This window comes from Aricia agestis, chromosome 1 (assembly GCF_905147365.1).
Source record: "Aricia agestis chromosome 1, ilAriAges1.1, whole genome shotgun sequence".
NCBI classification, from domain to species: Eukaryota; Metazoa; Arthropoda; class Insecta; order Lepidoptera; family Lycaenidae; genus Aricia; species Aricia agestis.
This window is the reverse complement of record NC_056406.1, coordinates 15,693,420-15,710,092: the sequence shown is the minus strand read 5'-3', so window position 1 is coordinate 15,710,092 and position 16,673 is coordinate 15,693,420. Positions and strand designations below refer to the sequence as shown.

General features: G+C 36.2%; 3 protein-coding genes across 3 annotated transcripts; 1 reads left to right on the top strand and 2 right to left on the bottom strand.

Annotated features, from left to right (window-relative positions):
* Positions 1-2,161: 2,161 nt before the first annotated feature.
* On the bottom strand, positions 2,162-6,361 carry LOC121727025 (hemocyte protein-glutamine gamma-glutamyltransferase-like). Its single transcript, XM_042114705.1, has 9 exons — positions 5,739-6,361; positions 4,687-5,504; positions 4,420-4,612; positions 4,149-4,337; positions 3,836-4,055; positions 3,449-3,713; positions 3,058-3,342; positions 2,835-2,960; positions 2,162-2,758 (listed from the first exon to the last, which is right to left on the bottom strand). Exons 1-9 carry the CDS (start codon positions 6,316-6,318, stop codon positions 2,606-2,608), a joined length of 2,829 nt encoding a protein of 942 aa, XP_041970639.1. The 5' UTR covers positions 6,319-6,361; the 3' UTR covers positions 2,162-2,605.
* Positions 6,362-7,815: 1,454 nt separating this feature from the next.
* On the top strand, positions 7,816-12,911 carry LOC121732038 (transmembrane protein 231). The gene is made up of 5 exons (XM_042121802.1): positions 7,816-8,022; positions 10,146-10,312; positions 10,827-10,955; positions 11,780-12,011; positions 12,652-12,911. Exons 1-5 carry the CDS (start codon positions 7,884-7,886, stop codon positions 12,909-12,911), a joined length of 927 nt encoding a protein of 308 aa, XP_041977736.1. The 5' UTR covers positions 7,816-7,883.
* Positions 12,912-13,069: 158 nt separating this feature from the next.
* LOC121727033 (mitochondrial import inner membrane translocase subunit Tim21) lies at positions 13,070-14,538 on the bottom strand. Its single transcript, XM_042114713.1, has 3 exons — positions 14,101-14,538; positions 13,654-13,836; positions 13,070-13,314 (listed from the first exon to the last, which is right to left on the bottom strand). The coding sequence occupies exons 1-3, from the start codon at positions 14,440-14,442 to the stop codon at positions 13,162-13,164; spliced, it is 678 nt and encodes a 225-aa protein (XP_041970647.1). The 5' UTR covers positions 14,443-14,538; the 3' UTR covers positions 13,070-13,161.
* Positions 14,539-16,673: the final 2,135 nt, after the last annotated feature.

Genomic DNA, 16,673 nt, shown 5'->3' with positions numbered 1-16,673 from the left:
TTATAGACCAAGTACGAGCGTCAAAGGTCAGCAATGAGTAGACAGCTGTCTAAAAGTTAAGTAAAGTAAGTAACTAGGTATAGTAACTATTGGGGGTGATGTTTCCAAGAATAAATGAAAGGGTTTCTTTCCAGGTATATTATATCATGTATATGTCACCGTAAGATTATAATAACGCGAGATTGTAATATGACGGAATGATGGATTGTAAACAAACAGTTTTCCTGTGATTTTAAATTAATTATTTCGTATTTAAAATAACTTCAATTGCCTGAATATTTGATGTATAACATTGAATAAAATTTAGATATATTTAAAGTGCAGTTTGAATTATAAATTAGGTTAATTTTAATAATCGAACATTCAAACAGCACTTTAATAATAATAATAATAATAATATGTTATACATCTCATACTATTTGGCATTGAAATTATTTTAAATACGAAATAATTACTTAATTTAAAATCACCGGAAAACTGTTTGTTAACAATCCATCACAATCCATCAATATGACGAATATTACAATTTCGCGGTTTTTACAATCTTACGGTGACATATACATACAACTGTATTTATTTGTAAGTATAGAAAAAAATGTATAATCTTGTAATTTTATGTGGTTTCACGGTTCGCCAATATTTCACTTATTGTTCAGAAGCTAAGAGATATAAGCACTGCGTTCCAATTTCACTAACGCTTGTTAGTGTTTTCTTTCCTTTAAAAACGATAAACGAGAGTAACGCGATAATCGAGATTTACTTAACCATGCTTAAACTCCCAAGCGGTCACATTCAACCGCGATAACAATAGATTTCTACGAATCCACGATCAGATAATAATAAAATAACATACCTAAATGGGTGGAATAAGGATGTTATTACGCTACCTGGTAAAGAACAACCATTAAACGGTGCGCAAGATTGTTTGTTGATCATAAATTTGATAGTCTAGGCAACTGATTTACTCGGTTTATGCTAATATACTACGTATGACATCACCCCACAAACGCCGGACTGATATGATGTCAATGGCAACACGAAGGTTAAACATTTGCTTAAGACCACATGAATGAAATTCCAAGCCCCGATCCAATGATGAATTTTCCTAAGAAGAATCGAAGCCCTGTTTAGTATTAGTGATGACTGATGACACATATTTGACATTACCATTAACCACACTCCACAGGAGCGTTATATAAATGAAAAGCCCAGTGGCCAGTACGTGCGTTAACTGTGATCAAGTTGATCAGTGACAATTTTTTTCGGAAGGGAACTGCTTACAATTTATGTAAGCCTTATTTAAATGCTCTGCCCTAAATTATTCTAAGCAAGCAATCAATGAAATGAAATATTTATTGATTGCTTCCTTAGGACCTGGGTAGAGTCTGCGACGAAACGCACAATTTAGAAAGCTGTGTCCCTGTGTTTAATTTAATTAGGTACACGAATTTAAAATGATACAAGTCAAATTAAATAAAACAGTTACTTCGATAAATGAATTATTAATGAATAGGTACCTTTTATAATCAAGGTCTAGCTAGCAAGTCTAACTAATTATAGTAATCCAAAACAGTTGCAACTGGCTAACCTTACTTTAAGCACGTACCCGACGTTATTATAGGTTCTTCATGGGTAATTCCAAAACCATACAAAATACAATAAACATTTAGTAGGAATAATTATTATGGTTAATGTTAATGTTTTTTAATTACTGTATTTTAGTCTTGCATCAATAACATTAACCTTAAAATTAAATATGTCGAATAATATAAACTTCTTGATGTTGGTCATTACTAAGAAGCTCAAAAAATGTAGGTATAAATAATAATTGCGATAACAATATTATGTTATATCAACATTCAAAATAACAACGACCATAACAATAAAAAAACTAAATTTTAGTTCCATTTTTTATTTTTGAGATCCCAAAAACACAAAACACGGTGCAAAGCCATTACAATAAATTAATATCTTAATCGATATATTCTTAGTAGAGACATATTAAGTCATAACAAACACTTATCATACAATACTAGGTATAATATCTATTAAGCGTTAGGCCTTAGACTAAAACTTTTGTACAATAAACTGAAATGGCACTAAAAGCGACGGTTTTGTAACGATTCGTAATTAAAAATTACACAAGTGCAATGGTGATTTATTATTTTTGTATTTTTTTATTATAAGGTGAAATTGTTTATTGTCCTTCAAGCTTCTATCGAGTCCGTGTTCACAGCATTAGGTCTGCGGTAGTTATAGATCCGTAAATGTCTTAGCACTTATAAGTAGACCACTCACTATCACCATGTATAACCCTTAAAATAATCAGTTAACTTAAAGTTCAATGTATAAGTTAATAAGAATTTAATTTGAGAAATAATAAATGCAGTACCAATAATATTATTAAAAGGCGTTAAAAGAAATTCGAAAATTACGAAGCCGATTTCATGATCACTATTTCCTCCTGTTGCAAGTAGTAGTGACATTCGGGCGCCGCGAACGCCATGAGATGCGCTTCGTAGCAGTGGTCGTAGTGTATGGTCTGGGAAGGGCGCGGGGGCTGGTCTTCCCTAGGCCCCGAGGACTCTCGGGACCTAGGGCTTAGCTAGCCCCGCACACTGACGGCCGCGCTGCCCACCACCTCGTCGATCTGCCGCGACGAAAACGTCACGACGACGTGGCAGTCCCCGATCCTCGTCGGAACGAACCTGTCCTGATGGTTCACGAGCTCGTTGGGTTTGACGTCGCGGAACTTTATCTGAAAAAGAAAAACGAGTGTCAGAAGTTTTTTTTTATTTTATTAAAGGTATAGGTAGGCGTTGAATATTTTTTACCTGTCGCGGTCTCTGTATGCCCGGGCCCTCAAATGTAAAGAAGCAGTCGGTCAGATGAACACTCAAGGGATTCTGGAAACTGAATGCAATTCCATTCTCTTGACCAACAGTGGGATGATTTCTGACCTACAAAAATTATTAATTGGAAATGACAAAAATATTTTACAACATGATTAAAGACTTATTATAAAAATTAAATCCATTTAGGTAAAAGGTAAAGTACCTGCACTTGCATATTGGGCTTATTCAAGCAAAATTCGTCTTCATCGGACCACGCCTGAGATGTTTGCTTGACATAGGCCATGGCGTGTACCTTCACCATGGAATGGTCCACCAGCTTGTCCATGTACTCCTGCGGCGTGACTTGCAATTTCAGGACTTCCTTCTGACCGGCGCGCACTATGAATTCGCCGTGAGCTCTCCGCAACCGGGACGCTATTGCTCCAGTGTAATAACACGATGACGCTGTCAGTACACACCAAATAGTACGGTCCTCGTTCGATTTGTTCTGGGGATTAAAAATACTCAAAGTTGGAATAAAGGGTAAGGGCACCTAGAGTCAAAACATTTTATAAATTTCTCTGTCTCTAAGTAAAACTAGTGATGAAGTTTACCTGTATATTCATTGTGCAGTCGAAAGGTTGCCCATAATGGATGACCTCCATGGCCATAAGATCGAATGCGACATCTTCGCCGCTACGGTCTGGATTCTCGTAGTACTGCTGCAGACGCTGGGAGCCTCGGCAAGCAGCGATAGAAGACTGTCTCTCCGCAGCAGTGCTCTCTGACAGTTTGTATTCACTGGTTATTTCCAGCAAATCCGTCTCGCCTTCGTCGTCTTCTTTGCCCGGTGCCTTTGTTATTATTTTGCGTCCTACTCTATAGATAAAAAGTAATATCTCTATTATTTCGTAATAGCGCTACGTGTCAAATGAAAAGTTTTAAATAGAGCATTGCTTTTGTAATGACTTTTAATCAACATTTTAAGCTATACAACTCACTGGTTCTGATTGGAAGGAACTTTAACGAAGCCCCAATCCGACGAGTCGTCTTCTTGGAAGTGACAGAGTTCGGAATTTATTTGGGAGTACATAAAAGGTGTATCGTATTGAAAGCCGACTTCCCCTCGCCGAACTGCCTCTACGCTAGCCGGGCCACATTGAAACACAGAGTCGGAATCCTCTTGCGGGGTAGAATCTATTATCTGCCAACCACCGTAACCTGAAATTATGATTAATTATCAATTCAACTAGAATAAAACAAAATATAACAACGAATAAATAAAATATTATACCGTAACGATGTCTTGCTTACCTTGAGGTAAATCTGGTCTTTGCATCCAAACGTCATTCCAGACGTGAAAGCTCCAACAAGAATCAAAGCAGTCTTCATCAGGACCGTTGGGGACTTCATTGCCGTCTTTATCAAAAAACTTATCTATTGTAAATGTCCTATTCGTGTCATGAGCAGAGACGTAGTTAGTAACGGATCTACAAGGAATGCCTGAAACAAGAATTGGGCTTGAAATAAAGTTTTTTTGATACCTTTTTACAAGGTGTGAGTTTTGTTTATTCCAATATCTCACCTAGAGCTCTACATATCGTGACTACGAGGCCCGAGTATACCCAGCACTGTCCGTATTCCACAGGCTTTCCTCCGCTTGTGAGATACCGTTCCAGAATAGCGACTGATCCTGTCCAAGCGTGCGGAGCTATACCATCTTTGTATTCTCCATCATAACGGCCGACCATAAGACCATTCTTACCGTTTGTATTGATCTTAAAATTTAAAATTACAAAATTACTTACGATAAGATCTTGCTTAATACAAAATTTAACGTATTAAGACTTACCATAGATGAAATAGCTCTAGAGACACGTATTGGATTACTACGTTCAGAATGCTCCAAGCCACTTTGCTCCAACAAATACATGCAAGCCGGTAGTACTATGTCATCGAATTGGCCATAAATCCATTTTCTCCCTTTTGGCTGTCGCCAGGTACCACACCAAATTTTACCTTGCTCGTTTTGGATGTATTCTTTTCGTGAGGTGTCATTCTCCAGATAGACAGGATCTTCTTTGCACCAAGGATTGAACAATATGTAAATTTCTTCATCACACTTGTAGTCGTTGCGATTGTCGCGCTGTCCCACCCGGTTAGTTTGTACCCAGCAGTTCCACACTCCGACTGGAGCTGTGACAGGAATTCGAACTTGAAAAGTGACCGTATTGCCATCCTGTCGGAGAATACTTAGGTCCCATTTGTCCAATTCGGGAGCTATCGCTGCTAAATTTTGCATGGAACCTTGTTGAGATCCCACGCTTCTTGTAAAAGAGTGTTGAGATGCTCCGAACCTTTCAACTACCGGTCGTTCTTGCGGGGCGGGTGGGCTGAGAGGGCTGTTCACAGTCACCGTCTCATTACTAATCGAAGTCCTCCGAATTCCGTATGCAGCTGTTTCTCGAACGGTACTTATTGGACTTACTGAAGTTATTGGCATGGAGACAGCCGGTGTAACGCTGGCGCTCGTTTCATGAACTTGCACTCGCGACATTCCTATACCCTGACCGATCACATCTCGGGGATGTGGTATTGCGTTTGGTTGCAGCGTATCAAATTTAACGGGTAAAACAACACGTGTTCCTTTAGTTACGCTTGGCTTTGGCCCTGTAAGAAAAGTAGGATAATCTATATATAAATAAAAATGAATTTTAAAATTTGTTAATCTTACTAAAGCTTGAAAACGGCTGAGCCGATTTGGCTAATTTTAGTTTTGAAATATTCATGGGAGTCCAGGGAAGTTTCTTATAAGCAGGTAAGTGATACGAAGTTCATCGGGCCATCTAGTGTAGGAAAATTACAGTAAATCATAATTTTATGAGATAAACACAAAATACTTACCAAAACAAAACACAATACGAACGATGTCTTGTTGCTTATCATGGGCTCTATCAAAACGAACAGCGAAGTAGAAATTTTGACCTCTCCGTAAAACTGGGTTCGCCAGTAAAGTAGCGTTTACTAGATCATATTGATCAGTGTGGTGCTCTTTTGCATTATCTCTGGAGTAGAATTCTGTCAACTCCACCTTTAGGGGTGCTTGAGAATAATAGCTCAGGGAAATCATTTCCATCGCGTCCTGACGACGCCGGCGTTCGTTCTGATCGGCCAGCTTGGAAATAAGATTATGTGCGTAAATGGTGTTAGGACTATTTCTCGATCCTTGTTGAGCAGTCGGTCCAGATCTCTGAACTGGCAGACGTTGCGTCTGTCCCGGACGTTGGCAAAAGCTCGAAATGTTGTAGTTCGATGATATTCCGGGCACGTAATTGCTGGGCATTCCGCCGATGGTGATTTGCGGTTCCTTCGAGCAAGTCAGAATATTCAGTGTAGCAGTGAGTCCAGTGATACCACCGAGTCCCATGCCCGTCACACTGGACGTCATGCTGGATGACATCTTCTCCGTACAATCTTGGACCATGGATGTGGTGAGTTCGTGCTTACGGGTGAAGTGCGCTCTGGGAGTGACCAGAGCAAATAGTATTTTTTAGCCATTAGAATCCCTTTATATACTGTTCCTAGCGAGGATCGTTCACCGCTAAGGTATCGCATGTCGTATGCGCCAGCCGGCTAGTTTTTCTGTTCTATTGTGTGTACTCCCTGACTTATAACACTTCCGGAAACGCTTTTTAATGGAATCATGTGTCCTTTAAACTGTGCTCAGTTGGGTGTATAAAACCAAGTACTAGTTTGATTCGCAGAAGAGAACTATTATAATAACTAGGTCTAAAGTAGGCATTTTAGGCCCAACATTTTTAATATATTAAGCAATTTATTTTCCAGAGAACCAGAAGAGCTGCAGGTGTGTTGCCGGCCTTTTAAGAGGGAATCCCTTAGGGGAGGATAGGGATGGGAAGGGAAGGGAATGGGGGATTTTAGGGAAGGGAATATGGTAGGGGATTGGGCCTCCGGTAAACACACTCACTCGGCGGAATAAATTACGAACATTAATAAAGGATTTTAAATATTTCAAGTGCCTACCTGTTGCCATTATTGATGACTACGAACAAAAAAGGCTAAAAAATCACTTTTTTCTATGGGAGGCTTTTGTACTTATTTTAATTGTATTTTATTTGTAGTAACTATTTTTTGTAATAGCCGAAACAGAAATACACAATCTGTGGAAATTTCAGAAGTCTAGACTCTAGATTTCTGAAATTAATAGACTCTATCTAGCTATAGCGGTTTTTGAGATACATAATGGAGACATACAGACAGACAGACAGAACCCTAAAAATCAAATCGTTGCTTGAACTAGTTCTATTCTTTTATAAAATAAAGTGAGGTTTACTTACAGAAATGGACACCACTTTGCAAATAAAAGAGATTGCACGCCAGTGGACACGCTCCAATCTGTTGTTTTAGCTCTCTTTATAGTCTCTACGGGTAGATTACACGGTCAACGGTGAAAGCATAGATTTACGACATGTTTAAACCTTAAGGTGGCCATACACGGGACAATTATTATCGTAACGATTTATCTCCTCGATGTTAAAATCGAACGACAAATTGTACGTGTGTAGCAATATCGCAAACGATTTTACGTTCAAAAGATCGATTGGACGATTTTCTTGACGATCTATCGAAACGACAAATTGTCCTTTTACCTTTAAGGGTTATATAAAAAAATTGCGCTAAAATATTTTTATGCTAGGCGAAACAATTTTAGCACATTTTCCACAGTTTAGTTCGTTTTAATTAAATAAATAAGAAAATTACAGAGTTTAAAATATTAAGCAAGCGAAAGCAAAATATTTACCTACCTACCATCAAACTTTTACAAGGTGTTTTGCGTTGGGTTCCAAACTTTTTGACAACTTTGGCCGTTGCTAAGGATCGTTTCATTGAATGATCGGTTGCTTAGCAACGTTTGGTAACCAAACACAAATTTTATAACCTATCAGGTACCGTATGTAGAGTATCGATAAAACGTATAAAAATACTAAAAATAATTTATGCTCTTTCTAAGATTTAAAGCTTAACAAGATGGCTTTATATAAACTATTTGGAAACAAAATTGAAATTCAATACAAAAGTTACTTGATGTCTAAAGCCACGCTGTTTATCATTGTAACAAGTTTACTGAACATCGTTCTTCCATTTATCATTGCTTACAGAAGCAGAGGTAAGTTGGTAGCGGTTGGTAGCGATCATTGACCCCTTGTCAAGATATTTGTCATATTATTGCATCATTTGCCCCTAGGATCCAAAAAATTTGCCCCTTTAGGCAAATTTTTTGGATCCTTGGTTTTGGCGCCCCTCAAGATGACGATTTGGCGCCCCTAGAGGATGGCGCCCGTGTGCATTGCACACATTGCACATATGGTAGCGGGGGCCTTGCGCGCAGATCATCCAATGGTATCGTTTACTACGCAACTGTACGGCCCGAGCATAAGGGCGATATCGTATTTCGCATACGGTACTCAATGTGAATTGTGAACTCAGTATGCAGTATATCATACGAAATCATAAAGATTTGGAGGTTATCATCCACGGACGTAAAAAAAATTCGGACGGATCGCCATTAAGAAATGAGTGAAGCACCCTTAATAAGCCCAGGCGATCATATGTACACATCTTGCACAAACACTCGCACTGTAATAAGCCGATCGTACCGCCATTACGCAATTAGACTGCATCGCGGTGACACGTCTTTGTCATTCATAAATAAAAATAAATATGCCATCTTGTGTTGTAAAATGGTGCAAGAACAATACAACCTTACACAAAAAACATCAAGGAATAATATTTTATAGGTAAGATAACATATTTTTAAAGTATTTTGATAAAATAATGTAAATATTAATTCAACTTCAACAGGTCAGTAATGTCCATAACAAAGTGGGGAAATTTTCCCCAAACCGGGGAAAATTTTATATTATTTTTAAATAATCAAATAATTAATTTTATTGTCTTTTATTAGTGTCATGTAAGTATTTAGCATACTATTGACCAGTAATTAGGCAGGAATACAATAATAGGGGTGTAGACAGTAAACGAAATCTAATACAAATTATTGTTTTTTTGAGAGTTTGTATTATAGAATTACCGAAAATGGACATATTTTACTTAATAACTTTATAATATTTTTTATATATAATAAGTGATTTTTTAAATTGAAATAAGAGTGTATTTATTTTTTATACATATTTTTAGGTGTAACAAAATACTTATGTACTATCAGAGAAGTTGATTCCTATGCAAATCGGGGACATAAGTAGTTTGGTTGCGTTACGTCAAACCCAGCCGACAGATCACAATTAACATTGAATTGACATAAGTATTCGACCAAATAACGTTGGTCTGTCAATTGCATAGGAATCAACTTCCTTGATGGTACATCTGTAAAATAAATATATTTCCTAAAAATAGTCTACACCCCTATTAATTTCTTAATTTACAAAAGTGGATATAATTGTTGTTTGACGACCTCTGTGGCTCAGTGGGTGGGCTGTCGGTAGCTCAAGCCGGGGGTCGCGGGTTCGAATCCTGCCGACGGAACAAAAAGTTTTCAAAGTTCCTGGGTCATGAGTGTGTATTAAATATGTGTATCATATAACAAAAATCTTAAATATATGTATAGTATAACAGTATTAAATATATTTCCGTTGTCTGGTACCCGTAACACAAGTCCTTCAGGTACTTAGCACGGGGTCAGACTGACGTGGTGTGAAGCGTCCATAGATAAAATTGTTGTCTTAGATTTCCTTCAGTAGTAGGGGAGGGAAGGTGCTATTGGTGTAGTCACCCGAGCGTCATTGAGACCTAGTAGGAATGAAAATATTGAATAGCTAGTAATAATTTTATTATTGTAAATGTTTGTACATAATCATTATTACTAATAATGTTATGTAAATAATATACTTCTCTGTACGTAATATGTGTTTTTTTTCTATCTATAGTGTCATAAAAATAATATTTTCATTATGACATCTTTAACAACCGCTTACATTTCTGAAGCGAAAAAAACATAAAAATATGTTTAAGTATAAAAAATACATTTAACTTGTCTGAGTTTACAAAATTTAAAAAGTAGGGAAATTTATGATTTATATGGCAACCCTCATATCACGCACACGTCCTACACGGGCGGCCATAACTAGGCTTCACTCGTGATTAGAGAAGGTTACGTCCGTACTTTTTTTACGTCCGTGTTATCATCATCAAGTTACCAAGAGGATTTCCGATGAATCTATAATAATCTCTGCCTTTATAAGAGGTCAATAACTGTAAGTATCGAATTTTTAGGCTTTTGGTTGAAGTCGCATTACTTCTACGAGCAACCAACCGTAAGAGCGACTTATGAATATTTACTGATAGCAGAGACTGATGATCCCAGCGTGACTGTAGTGTGCGGGGATCATAAAGACTTACCACAAGACAAGGAGGCCGAAGAAAACTGCTCGGAAGTACAAGTAGGTTTCTTCTGCGTTCATTTGAATGTTTTATTCTTGTAAATGGAAATCTGAGAAATAGATAAAATAGGTGCTTCTTTATAGGGGCAATTGGCCTACCATACATACCTAGCAACGCAATTTCTGTTTAGCCAGTCCGTGTAGTCGCCACTATCTAGGGTCAATAGTGATAACACTGATAACCGACCACGAAAACCCTTTGACATGATCTCAATTATCTGCAGGATGGATGCAAGGTTGGACACTCCTGCAAGGATGCAGGAGTGTCCAACAGGGTTACAGTACAGTGCCGAATTTATATTTTTTACAAGTGTAGGCCAGTTTTTTTCCGCTGCTCTATAAATGAAATCTGCCGGTCACCTATGGACGCTGCCGCCTCCCTAGCCTAGGACGCTGCTGCCGCTAGGCCGCGGCCTATACGGCCTATTTACAAATCCGGGGCTGGACACCCAAGGGCTATGAACAAGATTTTTTGTCATTCTAAATTAAATAATTTTTACAATACCTATTTTAGATACAAGAATGGGATGCTAATGATGATGGCAAAAATGACAAAATTGAATTTAAATTTAAATTAAACCTGATGCCCGAAAGATATGTTGTCTCCTTGAATTTGTTTATTGGCCTTGATTTCCAGATAATGGTAAGTGTATAACTGTTTGCATTTAGAAACTGATTGATTCAAGATTATCGACCACCATATCCGCGGCCGCCGTACTCAGAGACATTTAATTATGATTAATCTTCAATTTAATGTAGAGTTTGACAGATAGTGTATGGGGCTTATGTCAAAATTTTGAATTAATTACATTTAAGTAGGTAATAGTAGAGGAGGGGAGGGTGCTATTTTTGTAGTAATTCGAGCGTTATGGAGACCTAGTAGGTTTTTGAACATTAGGTAAAGGAAGCTGATAAAAAAATAATAAGAGCGTTTTTTTTTTATTTTAGCGGTGGGTTCAGAAACTGCAGCCATTTTAAAGTTTTGAAAAAGAAAATATATTCAGAAAATTGCTTATTTAGGTAAATTATAAATATATTTTAGACAACGAGGACTAAATCATTTAGTTTAGATCAAAATAAAATATGTGCGAAGCTTAGTTAAGAAAATATGAAGCTTTATTTTTTTATATTTTAAAATCTCCCTACAGGCTTACCTAAGCTTTGAATCGTCAGTGCTTTATATGGAAGCTTCTTCGGGGTATACTAAGCATCCCCTATCTTAATCTGACAGATCCGACGACATTTCAATATTAAATGTTTTTTTTTTACCCACCACCTGAGAAATCTGATTTCTATACCATGATAACTAGACACATGTAAGAAGCCTATGCAAGTTTAATCTGACACGCTCGAGCTACTCCCGAAATTCCCTCTTCCCCTCCCCAACTATAATTAATGTTCCACTCTGAGTGCTGCAAGTCTTCGTTCTTTGTACTTATATTTCATTATTTGTAACATTTTTTTCAGTCAACATGCTCTCTTCAAATGCATTCTTTAGGTATAGTCAGTAAGGAGTTTGCAGTGCCCGCAAATGAAGTCAATATGTACGGGGATCTTCAGTTTTATCAATCCACACATTTATCGTGCTTGCATAATGTTATCGACGCTAAATACAACGTGTCACTGTTTGAGCATCAAAGTCCTGCGAATAATCAGAATATAATACGCAATATTTACGAAGATTATGTACGCAGAGAAGGTAAGGTCACACAGTGTTCACACTATTACCTACTTTAGGTATCCTATAAAGTTATAACATAATGCTAGGCCATGTAAGCCAATATTCATTATTTATATTTACGAGCTTTTGCCCGCGGCTTCGCTCGCCTTAAGAAGTATTATTATATACAAACTTTCATCCCCTATTTTAACCCCTTCGAGGTAGAATTGATCAAAATCCTCCAGTGGTTTGGGCTGTGCGTTGATAGATCACCATGTCAGTCAGTCACCTTTGAGTTTCATTACACTACATTTTTTTTTTTAAACTTTGGTTTTTTTATGTTTAATTGTACGAAATTTATAACATATTGCCTGTGTAAGCGTAGTGCACAAGTTTAGCTATCAAATGAGACATTTTTTATCTTCATAGGATCATAGGTGAGGCCTGGGAAAAACTAAAATGGCTGCCATTTTACAACCGTGAGAGAGAGAAATTTGAGAGTCAATTTGTCGATAAAATATGCCATAGATCATGACATTAAAGGATCGGACACCGGTGTCGGGACATATTGTATATATATATATATATATATATATATATATATATATATATAGATTTGCTTTGTAAGACAGATTATTAAGAAATACAAAAATTATAATAATTATGGTTATCTTTGCAGCTAGCACAAAAATAAGTAACATTTTCATAAAGACTGAAAATGGTCATACTGGTAGCCTAAACATTGATGTAAGGCTAAGAATAGCAGAGATGAAGTTCAGATACCAGCCGAGCATACTGCAGGAGCTGAAGTGGGCCTGGCCGCAGTATCTCTCAATAGCGGTAATATTCTACTGGATACTGAATAGAATCAAAGTTTTTGTTTTTAAGAACCGATTGTTGATGGCATGGGAGATTGTACCATATTCTAAGAAATTGTAAATTTACACTTTACAGCTATTGTACTAAAGTTATTTTACTACATAATACTACTGCTAATAATAATGATAATAACTACTTCTTGTGACTTTAATTTTTATTGTTTAAAGACTGTTTATTTATGTTCATAATTTACTAGGAAATAATTGGACAAACAGTAATGATAATAAACAAATTTATTTACAATAAAGTAATTTTCTTTTAGCTATTCTATAAAGTAATATACATTATAAAACTTCCATACCACAATAATTTACTGAGTGAGTGTAAGTGTGGGCAACTGAGATCCAAAATCAGATTTGGATTTGTCTAACTCAGCTCTATTGTCTTCAATAATGAAAGTTTTGCCACTATAGTCATCCAACTGCACCAACAGATACCGACACTGATAGTTTCCATATTCATTCTGCAAATGTAACGTAAAACTATTATATACAATGCAATATGAATGAGTAAATATTAAAAACACAACAACTAAATTGAAGCCAATTAAAGAATTGCAGAGAGCTAGGATCTTGGTATCTCTTTCCTTGTTTACATATAATAATTGTAAGAGGCACTATTACCAAGCCAGGGTTATCTTTAATTTTAGCCAGGCCTAAGTCAATATTAAAATATTTTATCCACACCTAAGGTGATGCATGACAAAAAAGCAATTTTGATGGACAATGATAGTCACAATATGAATTGGCTTGCATGGAATATTTTTATTATTTATGATAAATCACTATAATATTTCACACACCTGCTTCATGTCTAGCTCCACAATAGCTTTGTTCCTTATACCTTTGATGTAAAACCTCATCCTCATGTGTTTAACACCATCCTTTTCATAAACAGCGTGACTGACATGTGTGCGTCTCCTTCTGGAAGTTTCTTCCCCATATGCCTTGATAGGAGTACCCAGTGCATCTTCCACTCTAGGATCCTAGAATATATGAAAAATCAAATATTAGTAATTTACATTGTAAAACATTTATTATAATTGCAGAGCGAGTTAAAACATATGAATTACATAAAAAATTACAGTAACTTTAATAAGGTCCTTGTCAGTAGTTTTGCCATGGGTTCTTAAGGTAAGCTTGGTCAAGGAATAAGAATACTTACTATGAGCTTTAATACAAATAAAAAAATCCTTGTTTTGCAAAGCTGAAATTGTTGTAAAAGTAGTTATTAAATTAATTCTACTCACATTTTTACATTTATCGAATGCTACTGAGTAAATACTGTTTGGGCTATTACTTGAAAACAATTCCCGTAGTACATAGTAGAAAATGATGCCAGTAACACCAATGCCAACAACTATTATTCCGGTGTACGAAACAGTTTTAGTAGTTTCCTTTATCTTCTCTCCAATAGGACGTACATCTGTAGATACATCTGCTCTTTCTTGACTTTGGGTTAACCTCTTTTCTTTCTCGGTGGAATAGTGACGATCAATTCTAAATTTTGATACTCCTAAAATTGCCGGTAACAAGTCAGTTGTTTTAATCGGCCGTAAAACCGGCAACAATTTAGGGACTATATTGTACATTATAAATAAAGAAACTAAGAGTACGGTGTAAATGTTTTGTTTGATTAAAATTGTAATTTTCCGGTGTTTATTTTTGATAAAAATAGAATCAATAGATATAGAATTTTGAAGAATTTGACAATTAATATTTTGACAATCAGCTGAGTGTTTTTTTTTTACCTTTACCTACTTTATGGAGTGTTAATAGATGGAGGAGAACTTGAAATGCGTTAATTTTGCCAAATGTATCACTCAATTTATTTTTGTAACACGTGTTTCTCGCCGTGTATAATAATTTGTAAAATTATTTTGTGAGAAATAAAGTCTTAAACAGTTAAACCGTTAAATTAGGGTGGCGCTACAGTAGCAACAGGGTAAATTTTAAATCATGTAGCAGCTTTTATTTCAGCCATTTTAGGTTATATTTTTCAAAATATATTGGTATTAACCCAGTAATGTGAACCCTGTGAGTTGTGACTCGGCTATTCGGCTAACTTCAATTTATATTTTGTCACCAACGACCGACGGCTACATTTATTCCATACCCTTTGCTGCAGCTAGCGCCACTCTTGGAGGATTTTTCAACTGTTATTTACTGCGTACAGCTGGACACTTTTTCAAATATCCCCTATATAAGATAGTTCTCCTCCATCTACCCTCCATACTTTACTTCTACAGTTCGACAAGGCTATAAAAGAACGTGGTGAGAAAAGGAACTAAACGTTTCTATCATACTAAAACGTCATTTTTGACATGTGTTTGACAGTTCTCCTTTACCAGCAGCGTTCCCGTCAATGTCACCCACGTTCATTGAGTATCATGATGTTTCTAGTTTCTAGTTTCTACTTTCCTTATTCATTGGCGAAATGGAACCAAATTCAAAACGGTTGAAGTATGGGAGTTACGTTTGGATTTAGGGCTGGTATAAATAGTCAGTACTCAAGATGCATCTGGTCTCAAGACACGGTTCAGGCTCTGTGATTGGTTGGCTGTCAAAATTTGGACCAATTACAGAGCCGAATCGCGTCTTGAGACCGGATCGCATCTTAAGTACTATTTATACCAGCCTAAGAGTCCTATGACCTGTCAAAAAAATTGTAGCTTTTGGTTCTAAAGCCCGACCAACAAATTAAAAAACCTCGCCATATTGCAGAAATCTATTGGAACCATTGACTATAAGTGAACGCGGCATAATGGTCTCTACCAAATCAAAATACTGTGGCCGGTCCGCCATTTTATGTTCCGGTTCTCCGAGGTACATAAACTGTCAAAGTGTCGTATTATAGGGATGTCGAAATTGAAAGAAAATATCGATATATCGATACATCGACATTTGAAAAAATATCAATATCGGTCTCGATATATCGCGAAAAAAATATCGATATGTCGGTCAAATTTTTCGGCCAATTTGCTTTTTTTTAAATTAATTTATAGTCCGTCAAAAAAGTGAAGAAATTAAAAAAGTTTGTCCTTGGATCGGTACATTTATATTTTTACTAAAATTTTTGTTATTTTACCGATGGCTTGATTTTCGATATTTAATCAACATAGAAATTAGTAGATTTGACGTTTAGTGATGTACTTTTTTATCGAATTAAAAAAATATAAGGTGAAGAATCTGATCATTTATTTAAAAGATTTTAACCTTAATAGCTCACTTATAACATCTTAATTCTTACTTATCGATATCCTCGACAAATATCAACCGAGTGTCCCATCACTATAGACCGCCATGTTTAGTTCTTGGCAATATGGCGCCGGCCACACTTTTTTGTAGTTATGTCGCTTCCATCTGTGCAAAGTGTGTTCTCGATTATGCGTGATAAATTTCTTGGCCAAGTGACTTATTTAAGCGTTAAAATGCCGAAAACTATTAAAAACCAGCTATAAAAAGTTATTTCTAATATGAATAATTACTTGTCGGAAAGAAGGTCTGAAGCATAGACATAATATATACTGTCGTATAATATATACTGTCGTAAAGACCACCTGACAACTCGAAAATGCGTGACCATTTTTGATCTGTCAATGTGTGCGTGTGCTAGTGATGTATATTTTACTATCGATAGTATAGTATTTTGCTATCGATAGTTTAGTCCGTTCGAGTTATTTTACCTGAGTTTCTATAAGAAATAAATAATACGCAACTTTGATAGATTTGTATTTCAAATTAGGTATCATAAATTTTAATTGGCAAAAAAGGTGACGATTGAAAAGTAGATACACATTTTCTTTTGGAATGATTTTTCAAT

Coding starts and splice junctions, on each gene's coding strand:
- LOC121727025 (XM_042114705.1), bottom strand. CDS start 6,318: ATGGTCCAAGATTGTACGGAGAAGATGTCATCCAGCATGACGTCCAGT. Junction 4,338..4,419: donor CACGATATGTAGAGCTCTAG/GTGAGATATTGG, acceptor TTCTTGTTTCAG/GCATTCCTTGTAGATCCGTT. Junction 2,961..3,057: donor AGCCCAATATGCAAGTGCAG/GTACTTTACCTT, acceptor TAATTTTTGTAG/GTCAGAAATCATCCCACTGT.
- LOC121732038 (XM_042121802.1), top strand. CDS start 7,884: ATGGCTTTATATAAACTATTTGGAAACAAAATTGAAATTCAATACAAA. Junction 10,313..10,826: donor AAAACTGCTCGGAAGTACAA/GTAGGTTTCTTC, acceptor TACCTATTTTAG/ATACAAGAATGGGATGCTAA. Junction 10,956..11,779: donor GCCTTGATTTCCAGATAATG/GTAAGTGTATAA, acceptor CATTTTTTTCAG/TCAACATGCTCTCTTCAAAT.
- LOC121727033 (XM_042114713.1), bottom strand. CDS start 14,442: ATGTACAATATAGTCCCTAAATTGTTGCCGGTTTTACGGCCGATTAAA. Junction 13,837..14,100: donor CATTCGATAAATGTAAAAAT/GTGAGTAGAATT, acceptor CATATATTCTAG/GATCCTAGAGTGGAAGATGC. Junction 13,315..13,653: donor TGGAGCTAGACATGAAGCAG/GTGTGTGAAATA, acceptor TTACATTTGCAG/AATGAATATGGAAACTATCA.